This window comes from Scyliorhinus torazame, chromosome 8, assembly GCF_047496885.1.
Source record: "Scyliorhinus torazame isolate Kashiwa2021f chromosome 8, sScyTor2.1, whole genome shotgun sequence".
Taxonomy (NCBI): Eukaryota; Metazoa; Chordata; class Chondrichthyes; order Carcharhiniformes; family Scyliorhinidae; genus Scyliorhinus; species Scyliorhinus torazame.
In genome coordinates, this window is record NC_092714.1 from 257,730,749 (window position 1) to 257,744,763 (window position 14,015).

The window sequence follows — 14,015 nt, forward strand, 5'->3', positions numbered from 1 at the left end:
TGGAGTCAGTACGTGCCCCCCGTGCCTGCGTGGGTTTCCTCCGGGTGCTCCGGTTTCCTCCCACAGTCCAAAGGTGTGCAAGTTAGGTGGATTGGCCATGCTACATTGCCCTTAGTGTCCAAACAGGTTAGGTGGGGTTACTGGGTTACGGGGATAGGTTGGAAGTGTGGGCTTGGGCAGGGTGCTCTTTCCCAGGGCTGGTGCAGACTCAATGGGCCGAATGGCCTCCTTCTGCACTGTAAACTCTATGATTACTATGGTCTAGAGAGATACGGAACAAGGAAGTGCTGAGGGATTTGGCCAAGGTTTTAAAAAAGATTTAAAGTACCCAATTATTTTCTTTTCCAATTAAGGAGCAATTTAGCGCGGCCAATCCACCTATTCTTTGGGTTGTGGGGGTGAAACCCACGCAAACACAGGGAGAATGTGCAAACTCCACACGGACAGTGACGCAGGGCCAAGATTCGAACCCGGGTCCTCAGCGCCGCAGTCCCAGTGCTATCCACTGCGCAACGTGCCGCCCTCGGGTTTTGGCCAAGGTTGGTATCATGACCGGTACAGGCTTGGAGGGCCGAAGGGTCTGTTCCTGTGTTGTATTGTTCTCTGTTCCTTACATCTCCATCACACCACACTCCCGGACCTGGACACAGCACTGAAGGTTTGGACGGGAATTTTTTATTTTAAAGCATAACCTCAACTCTCTGTTTGGTTGTTTCTTTACCCCTCCAGCCATTGTTGCACATTGAGCAGATTTGCCTCTTCAGTTTCTGTCGATGTTCATTGGGGCAGGCGTGTTCTCATCATGGTCTTCTTATTTTAGGAGTGGCATTTGGCACTCACTGTGCAGTGGACAGCTCCCCACGGCCGACTTGCGCCCTGCCCTCTGGCGACGCACTGGTTAAATTCCGGGTGAACAGCAGCACGAAAAGCCTTTGGACTATCTGGGAGGTCAGGCGCTTTGGTCAGAGTCTCTCTAGCATTCCCGCGTTGACTGTTTTAGCCGCTGAATTGCCCGAGAGAGAGAGGGAGGGAGGGAGTTGGAGAGGGAGCTCAGAGAGTTTCTCCAACCCAGCGTCAAGATGGGCAAGGTCGCGCTGATCGCCTCGAAAGCTTGGACCCTTCGCAAAAGCATCGTGGTCTGCTTGGGACCTCTGGTACTTTCAGCGGTTCTGCTTATCACGCCTCCCAAGGTAAAAAAAGAAAAATCAACCCTCTCTGTGATATGTGCGATGGGGAATTAGATGGGACTTGTTGCAATGGAACAGGGCACAGGGGTCATTTTTGTGAATGAGGAGATTGAGGGAGCCTTAAAAAAAACCCAGCTTAAATCTGCCAAGTCTAGTTTAATGGAAAGGAATCCTTGATCCAGGAACAATTCCATTAAAAAATCCCCGTCTCTCTGAGGACACGAAAGTGCATTTAGTGTCTTCTAACTATATTTAATGATTGCATGTCAATTGCATCTGCAGTGTGTGTATTTATTGGTGTTGGGGAAACTGAGTGTAGAATGCATATTAATTTGTGGAGATGCCGGCGTTGGACTGGGGTGGGCACAGTAAGAAGTCTTACAACACCAGGTTAAAGTCCAACAGGTTTGTTTCAAAACACTAGCTTTCCGAGCGCTGCTCCTTTACTCAGGTGAAATGTTTCAAATCACTAGCTTTCAGAGCACTGCTCCTTCCTCAGGTGAAGTGCTCCGAAAGCTAGTGATTTGAAACAAACCTGTTGGACTTTAACCTGGTGTTGTGAGACTTCTTCCTGTATTAATTTGTGATAAGTTCAAGAGGGAGAGTTGTCTTCGCTGTCGGCCCATTGGGCACACATAATGAACCCCCTTTAGGATAAGGGGTGTCATTTCGGTACCTGAAGGGGCCTCAGGAACCTGCACCCATTGCCCACCCCCCAAGCCTCATCCCAACACATTGAAGAAGTTCCCCAACACTTCAGAGGAGGATACAGTCTCTGTAAAAAGAGCCTCTCCATAAACTGACAAACAAAGTTGGTTTGCAACAAAGAAATAGCCCCAGGTCAGTTTCAAACTGTCCTATTTCTACTTCACAATGCCCTACACACAATATCTCAGTAGGTTAGATGGTGGATTGATTATAACAAAAAGATAAACAACTTGCAACGTTTGCTTCAGTGTGGAGAATGCTGAAAGAGTAACAAAGCCAGTGCACGATTAAGTAGGGTGCTCTTTCCAGCGCAGACTCGATGCACAAATGGCCTCCTTCTGCACTGTAAATTCTATGATTCTACAACTTTAATTCCCAGCTCCTCGATCTAGAGCTGACACCATCTGATCCGTGACTCGAAATAATCTGTCTGTACGATAATCCAGGCTGAAGAATGGAGGGCTTGTTCCTGCTTTTTGCACACATCTTATTTACCGAAATAACATAGCTGTTTGAGCGCATTGTAGTCGTTCAATATTCCTGCCTTGTGTTGTCTTAATGCCCATTATTTGCCAGCTGTTTCTACAATACCTGGTGCAAAGTATGTCCCATTGCATGATCGTACCTGTGCGGACTTGACACCAAATTATATAGGTAGCATTCAACATAATTGTCTGCTAAAATGCAGATGACCCTGTTCAAGAACTCTGCAAGGCAATGGTGGCCTCTGATTTCTCTTAGAGTATACCACCATAAGAATTTAACAAAAGCCTGTTAAGAATCATAGAACTTACAGTGCAGAAGGAGGCCATTTGGCCCATGGAGTCTGCACCAGCCCTTGGAAAGAGCACCCGACTTAAGCCCACACCTCCAGCCTATCCCACTAACCCAGTGATCCCACCTAACCTTTTAGGACACTAACAGCAATTTAGCATGGCCAATCCACCTAACCTGCACATCTTTGGACTGTGGGAAGGAGCACCCGGAGGAAACCCATGCAGACACGGGGAGAACGTGCAGACCCCGCACAGACAGTGACCCAAGCCGGGAATTGAACCTGGGACTCTAGAGCTGTGAAGCAATTGTGCTAACCACTGTGCTACCGTGCCGTCCATCGTACCATGGGCCGGATGGCCTCCTTCTGCTGGTATATCATTGTATGATTGTAAGAAACACAAACATATTCCCATATAGAAAAAAAATAACCATTACATTTTAATATCTATCTTTCCTAGGAGGGGAAATGCCTCTATGTGATTCTTCTCATGGCGACGTATTGGTGCACAGAAGCTTTGCCAATTGCTGTGACATCTCTGCTTCCCATTAGTCTCTTCCCTCTACTTGGTATCTTACCATCTGCCAAGGTCTGCCCTCAATACTTTCTTGACACTAATGCCCTCTTCATGAGTGGCCTGATTATGGCACTGGCGATTGAGGAGTGGAATTTACACCGCCGGGTGGCATTGTCTGTCCTGTTATTTGTGGGAACATCTCCATCCATGTAAGTAATGATAATACAAATGAGATTTCATTTATTGATTAAACTTAAGAGGAAATTAACCCCAGTTAGGAATCAAACCATTACAGTCAATGACAACCCGGGACATGTTACAATTACAGGCTTTTTACAGAACCACTATTTTCCCCTCAATGGTCCAACGGCAATTGTTGTCCATCACAACCCCACAGTACGATCTTGGAAAAGACCTTATCTTAAATCTTAACATTTATCCATTGGGGACTAACCTCTTTACCAATGCAGCAACCTATTGGCTCTTCTGGCCAGTCACAGAAAAATCAGGCAGGAGATTGCCAGGAACCTCGGATAAACTTGCAAAAAGTGGACATCAGATCACAAAAATCTTAACCACAGTTTTCTTTACAATCAAACGGTAAATCAAGCTCAAAGATGTTTGAAAACACCAACAGTGCAACATTTGTAAAGGGACACTTGAGCCTTAAAGGTTCATGTGACATTGAAATAGAACATGCTGGAAACACTCAGCAGGTCAATGGAGACCATAACATTTCAAAGTCTGCCATTCAGCGTTCTGGAATTGTTAACCCAATGTTTCACTCCACAATTGCTGCCTGACTTGCTGGTTTTTTGCAGCAGTTTCTTTTTGTTCTTTCAGGTTTCTGTTATGGGAGAGGTGTTTTCAGAACCCCAAAATGTATCATGGAGTTCCACCAACCTCCCCCTTTAATGGATTGTTGCTTTTGAAGCACACGGCTTGTTCCCCAGGTGTGGTATTACAATTATGGACGACACGTGGATTTTTAAACAAAACAATGTTTATTCCATGAACTCAAATTAACCTTTTAAATAAACATTGGATCTCTTAACACCCCTTACTTCAAAGATAGCCCCAAAAATAATACAACACTACCCAATCCTTCAAACTGTCCCTTTAAACATCCACAAGACTTCACCTTCAAAAAAACAGTAACACACCAGCTCACAGTTAATATATATTTTCTGTTGGATGGCAGAGATATATCAGCTTGGTTGACTTCAGCTCCAGCACCTTGCTTTTCTTCCTGCAGCTCTTTTCAAAACACACAGATACTCCCAGCTTTCTCCTCAAACTGGGCTTTCTCCTTTCAAGCAGCTCTCAGCAAACCAGCCAGGCACTTTTCAGCTGCTCTCAGCAAAACACACAGACACACCCAAGCTGCTCGCTCAAACTGAAACCAAAAGCAGAATTGAGCTCAGCTCCCCGCCCCCCCCCCCCCCACCCCCCTGACGTCACTTCAGTAATATGATCAGCTTCATTTGTTAAAGGTACATTTCTTCAACATCAAATTCTTAAAGGCACTCTCACATGACATTTCCCACATTTGAAGTACAGTCTCTTACTTTTTGTTCACGTGACGTTGCTCTGTCGACCAGGGAAGATGTCAGTCTCGTCGAAGTAAATAGTATCTAATATGCCATGACAAGAATGGATAGAGGAATGTCACGCAAATTGGGAAGAATACGATGGCTCAATTACTCTTCATAAGGATGTTAAGTATAAGAATCTGAAAAAAGTGCTGGACAAAGGGCTGAGCAATTTCAGCCTGGTTTCATGATTTCATAAATCTTATGTGCCAACTCTCCTGCCAAAACTGCCATTATCCTAACTCTTAGGGAGTTGGTTTCAAACTCACCGCCTGGGCAGTAAAACTGTAAATAAAAGAGTAAATGTTGCCAGAGGACCATCGACTGCTCTCTGCTTTCAGAGCTGACTGGTGGTGATTTAACCTGAGGGACACCACACCACAGGCGAGGGGCAAGGTTGAGAAGGCAGGGCCTTCACGGATAACCTCAGCCTGTACGAGAATTGAACCCACGCTGCTGGCCTCGCTCTGCATCACAAACCAGCCAAAACCTATTTGCGTTTACATTACTCACCCCGCTCTTTATCTCAACCCAATATACACAATTATCTGCTTGAATGTCTTTGCACATTGACACAATGAGCTGATATAATCACAAGGTCAGTAACAACAAATATACTTCATACACTTAAAAACATTCACATACCTTCTTGTTAAACGTTAATTACATGAAGCGGCTAGCTGAAATATTCCTTGGGTTAAATATTTAAAATATTTTTTGGATTGTCCACCTGTAGATGAAGCAGACCGATTTCCACTGAAGTCACTGAAAATTAAAATTGGACCTGTTTATAATAATCTTTATTGTTACAAGTAGGTTTACATTAACACTGCAATCAAATTACTGTGAAAAGCCCCTAGTCGCCACATTCCGGCGCCTGCTCGGGTACACAGAATGTCCAAATTACCCGACAGCACGTCTTTCGGGACTTGTGGAAGGAAATTGGAGCACCCGGAGGAAACCCACGCAGACACAGGGAGAACGTGCAGACTCCGCACAGACAGTGACCCAAGCCGGGAATCGAATCAGGGAATCTGGCGCTGTGCAGCGACAGTGCTAACCACTGTTGCTCTATCGGAAGTTGTGAAAGTGAAAACATCTCTCTTTGACTGACAGATTCTCACACAGTCTCAATAACATTTTGCACTGTATAGTTTACAATACAGTCTGGATTTTCTAATGGCCATTATTTTAATCTATTAATTTTAAATAGGGTAATATTTGCATTCAAAAAGTCCTAATTATATATCTAGGTCCAAATGTTGTAAAATAAATATTGATGTAATGGAGGAGACGTGAAGGAGACGCTAAACTGGTTTATTTTAACTCAAAAGACAAAGTCACTTCCATGGCGTATAATACAAATGTCCCAGCCCAGGACTATCGGAACTCCCAGTCCGGGCCTGGGTGCAGCATCCAACGGGCTCACCACTGAGTCCCAGCTGGACGGAACTCCTATCCTACGCACCCAGTGGGGAGATCGATTAGTGATCCACATTGGTCCTCGTGAGAGTTATCACTTACCGCAACCCCCCCCCCCCCCCCCCCCCCCTCCCAAGTCCAGATCATCCCCACCACTGCCATGATGATGTAGCCTCCTTTACTCTTGGCACACTGCCTCGGGTCAACCATCAGTGCAGCCGGATCGGGGGGCAAGAAGCGGATAGGGGATCATTGCTTCCTGGCAGAGAGTCAAAAGGCCACTGGGGGGGGGGGGGGGGGCTCCTCTTCAACGCTGACTTCCGGTTGAGGGGCAGTCATCTAAGTCTCCATTTCTGATCCAGAGTCTCCATCCTCGAATGGGAATGACTCTCAGGTTTGCCATGGACTGAGTCCCCTGCCCGGAGGTGAATGTATCGAATGCTGATGGCGTCGTCCCATCTGGAATCATTTAAACATGGGAGGATTCACTGCTCCTACGAAGGCTCTATATGTTCCCTTGTGGTCTTCTCTTTAGTCTTGACTTTGTATGAAACGGGGGCTGTCTTTTCCATCACAACTCCTGGGATCCAAGGAGATCCGTTTCCAAAGTTACATTGACTGTGTCTCCTGTCTTGAAGGTCCTGTTGGCCCTTCGGTTATCAAAATTTATTTTCTGGGGTTCCTGTCTTGACTCCAACTTTCCCCACTAGATTGGGAAACAATAGGCTGTATATGGCCCATAGTTGATGGCCCATGAGTAGCTCCGCCGGTGCGACTCCCGTTGTAGTGTGTGGCACGGTCCTGTAATCAAAGAGGAACTGGACTTATTTGGTGTGGAGAGAAACAGCGGTCTGTTTCTTCATTTTGTTATTAAATGTTTGGACCGCCCGTTCAGCCAAGCTGTTGGAGGACGGGTGGCATGGCACCGTACAGATATGTTTAATCCCATTGGGCTTCACAAATGCCTGGCATTCTCTGCTGGTGAAGGGGGTCCCATTGTCTGACACAAGGACCTGCGGTATCCCATGAACACAAAATGTTTGCCAGAATTTTTCTGTGGTCATGTTAGAAGGCATGGACGGCATCCGGTGTATGTCCATCCATTTAGAATGGGTGTCAACCAAGATTAAGGCCATCGATCCCATCAATGGCCCAGCGAAGTCCGCATCTCCTCACACCCAGGGTCTCCCTGGGCATTTCCATAGGTGCAAAGGAGTTTCTAGGTCTCCTGATACAAAGGGCAGCATGGTAGCATGGTGGTTAGCACAATTGCTTCACAACTCCAGGGTCCCAGGTTCGATTCCCGGCTTGGGCCACTGTCTGTGCGGAGTCTGCACGTTCTCCCCGTGTGTGCGTGGGTTTCCTCCAGGTGCTCCGGTTTCCTCCCACAGTCCAAAGATGTGCAGGTTAGGTGGATTGGCCATGCTAAATTGCCCTGAGGGTCCAAAATTTCCCTTAGTGTTGGGTGGGGTTACTGGGTTATGGGGATAGGGTGAAGGTGTGGGCTTGGGTCGGGTGCTCTTTCTAAGAGCTGGTGCAGACTCGATGGGCCGAGTGGCCTCCTTCTGCACTGTATATTCTATGATTTTATGAAAGGGTACGGTTTCATCAAGTTGTCAATATCAGTATCAAGTCCAGGCTACCAGACGTAGCTCCTTATGAGCATCTTCATCGTGGAGACCCCATCAAGGTTAGGCACTGACCTGACCGGGGGTCGACCACCCAGGCTCCCTATACCCTATCTTCCACGTGCAATTCTTGCTGTTTGGATGGGAAGGACTTCATATCTTTTTTGTGTCATCGAATTCCACCACTTAGGATTATGTGGCGCCGTTTTGCAGGGCGGCGTCTTTCTGGGTCTACCCCTGGACTTGTTTCGCGGATACAGTCAGGATATCCAGGAGATTTAGTTTCATTATGACTTCTTCCATTACTGGTGGAGGGGCCAAGTTTGTGGGCAATGGTAGGCAAATCAGGACATCAACGTTGGCGATGAGTTTGCCATGGCGGTGCCTGAAGGAGTACTGATAGGCCCCCACCAATAGTGCCCAATGTTGGATCCGTGGCGACGGGAGGGAAGACCGTAAGAAACTACAGAGAGTCGTGAACAGAGCCCAGTCTGTCACGCAAATCCGCCTCCCATCCATTGACTCTGTCTACACCTCCCGTTGCCTGGGGAAAGCGGGCAGCATAATCAGCGACCTCTCCCACCCGGCTTACTCACTCTTCCAACTTCTTCCATCGGGCAGGAGATACAAATGTCTGAGAATGCGCACAAACGGATTCAAAAACAGCTTCTTCCCCGCTGTTACCAGATTCCTAAATGACCCTCTCATGGACCAAACTGATCTTTTCGTACATCCTCTCTACTGAGTAGTACTGCACTCCTGTCTGCTTCACCCAATGCCTGTGTCATTGTATTTACATTGTGTATGATGCATGACCTACGTTTTTGTTTCATGTATGGAATGATGTGTCTGGACTGTGCACAGAACAATACTTTTCACTGTACCTCGGTACACGTGATAATAAAACTTAATCCAAATCCAAATGTATCTTGTATTCTTTTATTAACCTTGTGGCGTTGTTTCTTGCACTGAAGCATTGAAGTTGCTGGTCACTATGTTTTCTTGTCTGATCACTAGGCTTGTATAATATTAACCTAAATATGGTAATACCTCTCCTGTACGGTAATAATGGGGTGACACTGCAGGGATAATTCTCTGATTGGGGCTGCCCCAGTGAGGAGTGGTGCTTGCAACGAGTACTCAATGAGAAATGATGATTTTGTATGAAAATGAATATTTGGAAAAATGAAGACTAGGCCTGTGAATGTCTGATTTGCACTCCTTGTAAGTGGTGTTCCAGGAATACCTAAAGAAACATGTATTAAAGACACAGTGATATCTCTGTTAAAAATTATACTGTCAGGTGGATGTACCTTTAAGAAATGAGTGTTTATCAAATAGCTGCAGTAATGCCAGTGTGTGGGTGTCTGTCTTTCACTTTCGTTTTTGAGCTGGCAACTGCAGTGTGTTTTGGGTTTTGTTTTCAGAGTTGGAGAGCTGCATTCATTGCAAGCAGCTGTATAATGATCTTTCCCTCTACAAGCTAAGGAATGTCTCCAGATCATTGATGATTTCAAAGTAATACCTGTTTCTGTAGAGCATTTAACCTGCTGTCTTTATTTTAAAAAGGATTTAACTTATGGACCTTGCTTGGGAAGTTATTAAGGCTTACCTATAGAATATTGTATTTGCGAAAGTATCAGTGTTTGTAGTTGATAAGATGTTTACTGTGTGTTTATAAAATGTTAACTGGATTCATAGAATAAACATTGTTTTGTTTTAAATATACTTGAGCTCTCTGTTACACCACACCTGTAAATTGGGCCCTTGTGCTTCCCATAACCAAAATCTATTTAAAATTGTGGGTCTGGTGTACTCCATGATACTTTGGGGTTCTCTAACCCCTGGCCCATAATAATACTAAATTACGGCAGAGTCACAGCTAAATTGATTGACAACTTGTTACCCAGGTGCAAAACTGTTGGTTGTGGATCTGCCACCAGTTATCTGCCACCTGTTATTGAAACTAACTGATACGGGATAGTTTTTATGTTTGCTCATTGATTCGTTTTGACCAGAGCTTTAGTGGGGCCATTACCATCGCCTTGCTTCCAGCCTTCCTCAGCCCACAGCTCGATCTTATCCACCCATCCGATTTTTCTCCCTCTTCTTCTGACTTTACTTTTGACTTTTCCTTCAAATTATTGTCAGGACAAGACTGTTGGGTCATCGTTTCCACTGTCTGACGAACCTGGCTATCTCTCTGACCATACTGAGCGACCCTTTTCATTCCTAAACTGCTACTCTTGACCTAACAAACTCATTTGTTTTTCTGTTCATCCAGCTTCCATGATTGAGTGACAATTTGCAATGCCAGTTTCATGCCTGGGTGGCAAATTGGAAATCTTTCATGCTCAGATGCTGTGTCACATAAATAATATTTTCAGCATTGATCAGTTTCAATACAGTGTTTTATCTTTCCCCTAATTCAGAATTCACTCAGAAACTAATATACTTGCATTGTAGCAAATACTTAATGCTATTGTGGCGTGTTTTGCAGGCTTATCCTGGGAATGATGATAACCACATCTTTTTTGTCAATGTGGCTTAGTAACACTGCCACCACTGCCATGATGATGCCGATAGCCAATGCTGTACTCGAAAGCTTATTTGGCAGCAGAGAATTCACCCAGAAGTCTGATAAGCTTAAAGATGGCATAGATGGCCTCGACCCTAAAGGTAACCCTAATATTTTGGGCAACATTGATGCTTACAATGTTAGTGCATTGGATTCTCCGAACTGACAAGGACAATCGCGAGAATATCAATGTCAGGAGAGACAACAACTTTACACTGTATCAGAAAAGAGAGCTGATTAGTTGGCAATTGGGCTCTAATTGGCAGAGGCGCTGCCAGAGAGAATGTATCAGTTCATGGTAGCTGACAGTTAACTGCCAAGCATGGTTTGAAAACTTAAACCAGGCAGCTTGACTCTGATTGGTCAAAGCGTGGCCTTAAGGAATGAACCAGCAAATGTCTGTCACTTACTTTGTTTAGCTGAAACAGGCACAATGTGTGTACATGTTCTTTCTGTCTGCAAAGAACAGCGCCCAGTATAACCCAGTACACATAATTTGTGGTGGATACGAATGGTGACAAGCAGATTTTTAAAATGATGAATTAGAAGCCCATCTTTTTTTAATAATAAGCTTTTATTGTCACAAGTATGAAGTTACAGTGAAAAGCCCCTAGTCACCACATTCCAGCGCCTGTTCAGGTAAGCTGGTACAGGAATTGAAACTGCGCTGCTGGCCTGGTTCTGTATCACAAACCAGCCCACTGAGCTAAACCAGCCCTTATGGGGCAGGATTGGGACAATAAGCTACAACATCCCATTTAACTCTTTATACTGCATCAAAACTGTCAGAAATTGGGCACTTTTCTAAAAAGAAAATTCAAGAATTGAACAGTAAATGGCCAAATTTAATCATCATTTTCTACGTGATTAAATTGCCCAGAAGCTACTAGTCGAACATTTTTAAGATCAGCCAATTAAAGAATATTGATTAACATTTCTGTATACTTTGTTCCTACAACTTGCAGAAGTTCTTACCTTGAAATTTAATGTTGTCAAAGGGTATTAAGTTAAATATCCATCTTATTAAATTTAATAAAACAGAATTTGTCTGCCACTTTTCTTTTTTCCTTCTCCAGATAATACTTCAAAGGAATCAATACCCAATGAGGTGTCATGTTTTATTCCAGATGACAGGTACTATGTTAAAATTATTATGTACAAAATGGTGGGGTGTTTGAATGCGCTTTAATTTCAATGTTTAAACATTTTTTTTATTAAAGGTTTTCATAAAAATGATTAACAAAATGAAAAAGGAACCCAACAGGGTTAAGTACAAAACACAGTCCAGAAAAGCAACCCTCCATACCCCCCTCCCCCCTGAACATAAATAATAAGTTAACATTAACACCCCGACTTAACACAAGTATATACACCCACTCAGACCCTCCAGTGTAAATAACAAAAACAAAAAATAAAGTAGCAAAGTAACCCCCCCCCCCCCCGAGCTGCTGCTGCCATTGACCAATGTCTACTGCTCTGCCAGGAAGTCTAAGAATGGTTGCCACCGCCTAAAGAACCCTTGTACCGACCCTCTCAAGGCGAATTTCACCCTCTCCAACTTAATAAACCCCGCCATATCGTTGATCCAGGATTCCACGCTTGGGGGCCTCGCATCCTTCCACTGAAGAAGAATCCTTCGCCGGGCTACCAGGGACGCAAAGGCCAGAATTCCGGCCTCTTTCGCCTCCTGCACTCCCGGCTCCTCTGCCACCCCAAATATTGCGAGCCCCCAGCCCGGTTTGACCCTGGATCCTACCACCCTCGACACCGTCCTTGCTACGCCCTTCCAAAATTCTTCCAGCACTGGGCATGCCCAGAACATATGGGTGTGATTTGCTGGGCTCCCTGAGCACCTAACACATCTGTCCTCACCCCCGAAAAACCGGCTCATCCTTGTCCCGGTCATGTGTGCCCTGTGCAGCACCTTAAACTGTATGAGGCTGAGCCTCGCGCACGATGAGGAAGAGTTCACCCTCCCCAGGGCATCTGCCCACGTTTTAATCTCAATGTTAGGCAAAAATTTATTCTATTTATCCCAAGAGGAAAAATTCTTCAATGGGCCATTAATCTTTTTAGGATAAAGTAACAGCTATGTACTTCAGCCAGTTTGTGGGCAGTGTAATTTCTATAATGCTAGCACCAAACTTAAGGAGCCTACAATGATCCCAGAGGCCCAAGAAAGGAGGTCCACTTAAGTTTATTATAAATTTAAAGGCTAAGGCTGCGAGCGCTGCATACAACAATAGGATCCCAGTCGGGGACTAACGAGAGTGCCAGTCCCGGTTTGGGCCGGTATCTAAAGGGCTAAGTAACGAGCCTCAGCTGGGCAGCCCTCCGCCGGGGAAGCTCGTAACTCTGTGAGTCCCACGGGGAGATCTATCAGTGTGTCCACGTGGGCCTCCCGAGGGTTGTCACAGAGCTATTAGATTGTCTCACCAAACCCTTAGTGTGAATCGCCACTTTGGGTTTGTAATGCACACACACTTCACAGTATTCACAATAAATTCTTTTGTCTACTATTTAGCATGGTTTGACAGGATTATTTAAAAAATAATAAGCAAACCTATTCCAACATTCTAACTATAGCCGCAGGATGCTGCAATGGCTCCCTTTTTCTCATCTTGTCAACTGGTAGAAACGCTTCACTTAAATATGCAACAAATGGCCTAAATCTACATATAAGCACAGGTTGGTTATTACCCGCTGTACCTTGAACTCACAAACTCTATCATCACCTGCTCAGATGCTTTCTCCCACATCCAAGCTCCTTCACAATGTCACAGGACATAAGCCAAGCCAATTCTTCCATCCACAAAGACCCATTGCTGCAATTAATGTTTATTTTTATTATTTTCAGCTCCACAGCTCTGCTTGCAAGTCTACTCCAAGTGTTGTTCATTCTTCATACAAAAATGAATATCCTGCTATCAGCAATACCTTCCACTCAGTTCAATCTGTGTCTCCTGGCTCTACTCCCAGCTTCAATATAGCATTAGTGATGATCACTTTCTATATCATTGCCTATTTTATATACGTCCATAAAGTCACATCTCAAACATCTCCTTTGTCGGGCCAAAAAGGCCACGGGCGGGATTTACGTTGGCTGACGGCGGAATTGCAAAATGCGATTGGGTGGAGAATAGGTTCCGACGCTAAAATCCCGGCGGGCGCCGATTTGACGTCAAACCACTATTCTCCGTCACCTCGACAGTGGTGTCAAAGCGGTCCGGAATGCATGTACAGTAGGCACCGTTTGCATATCATTAGCGGACCTGACCCGGTATTCTCCGGGGTGTCCGCGATGCTCCGCCTCCGATGGGCCGAGTTCCCGACGGCACGGTTCACTTGTGCTTTTAAAAATCGTGACACCGGCGTCGTGGCTGCTGAGGGCGAGAGAAGGGCTACGGAAAGTGTCCAACATCGCCATAGTTTGCTGACAGTTGTGCCACTGGCCGGGGGGGAGTAGCGGGGGGAGGCCAGGAGGTGGGCTGTGGGGTCGGAGTGGGTGGACACAGAACACCATTGCCACAGCCGGAACGGTAGCCATGCAGCTGCGCACGACTGACAGCCCACTGTGAACCTAGGGCCACAGGTCTTATAGGTGTACT

At 45.4% G+C, this 14,015-nt stretch overlaps 1 protein-coding gene across 2 annotated transcripts in view; it reads left to right on the forward strand.

The window, feature by feature from the left end:
• Positions 1-1,015: 1,015 nt before the first annotated feature.
• LOC140428556 (Na(+)/dicarboxylate cotransporter 3-like) overlaps positions 1,016-14,015 on the forward strand; it is a 57,255-nt gene continuing 44,255 nt past the window's right edge. For both annotated transcript variants that reach the window (XM_072515157.1, XM_072515158.1), the window contains exons 1-4: positions 1,016-1,190; positions 3,131-3,396; positions 10,330-10,508; positions 11,484-11,541. In XM_072515157.1, the coding sequence (XP_072371258.1) occupies positions 1,080-1,190; positions 3,131-3,396; positions 10,330-10,508; positions 11,484-11,541 (614 nt within the window). In that variant the 5' untranslated portion in view covers positions 1,016-1,079. The remainder of the gene's footprint in view (positions 1,191-3,130; positions 3,397-10,329; positions 10,509-11,483; positions 11,542-14,015) is intronic.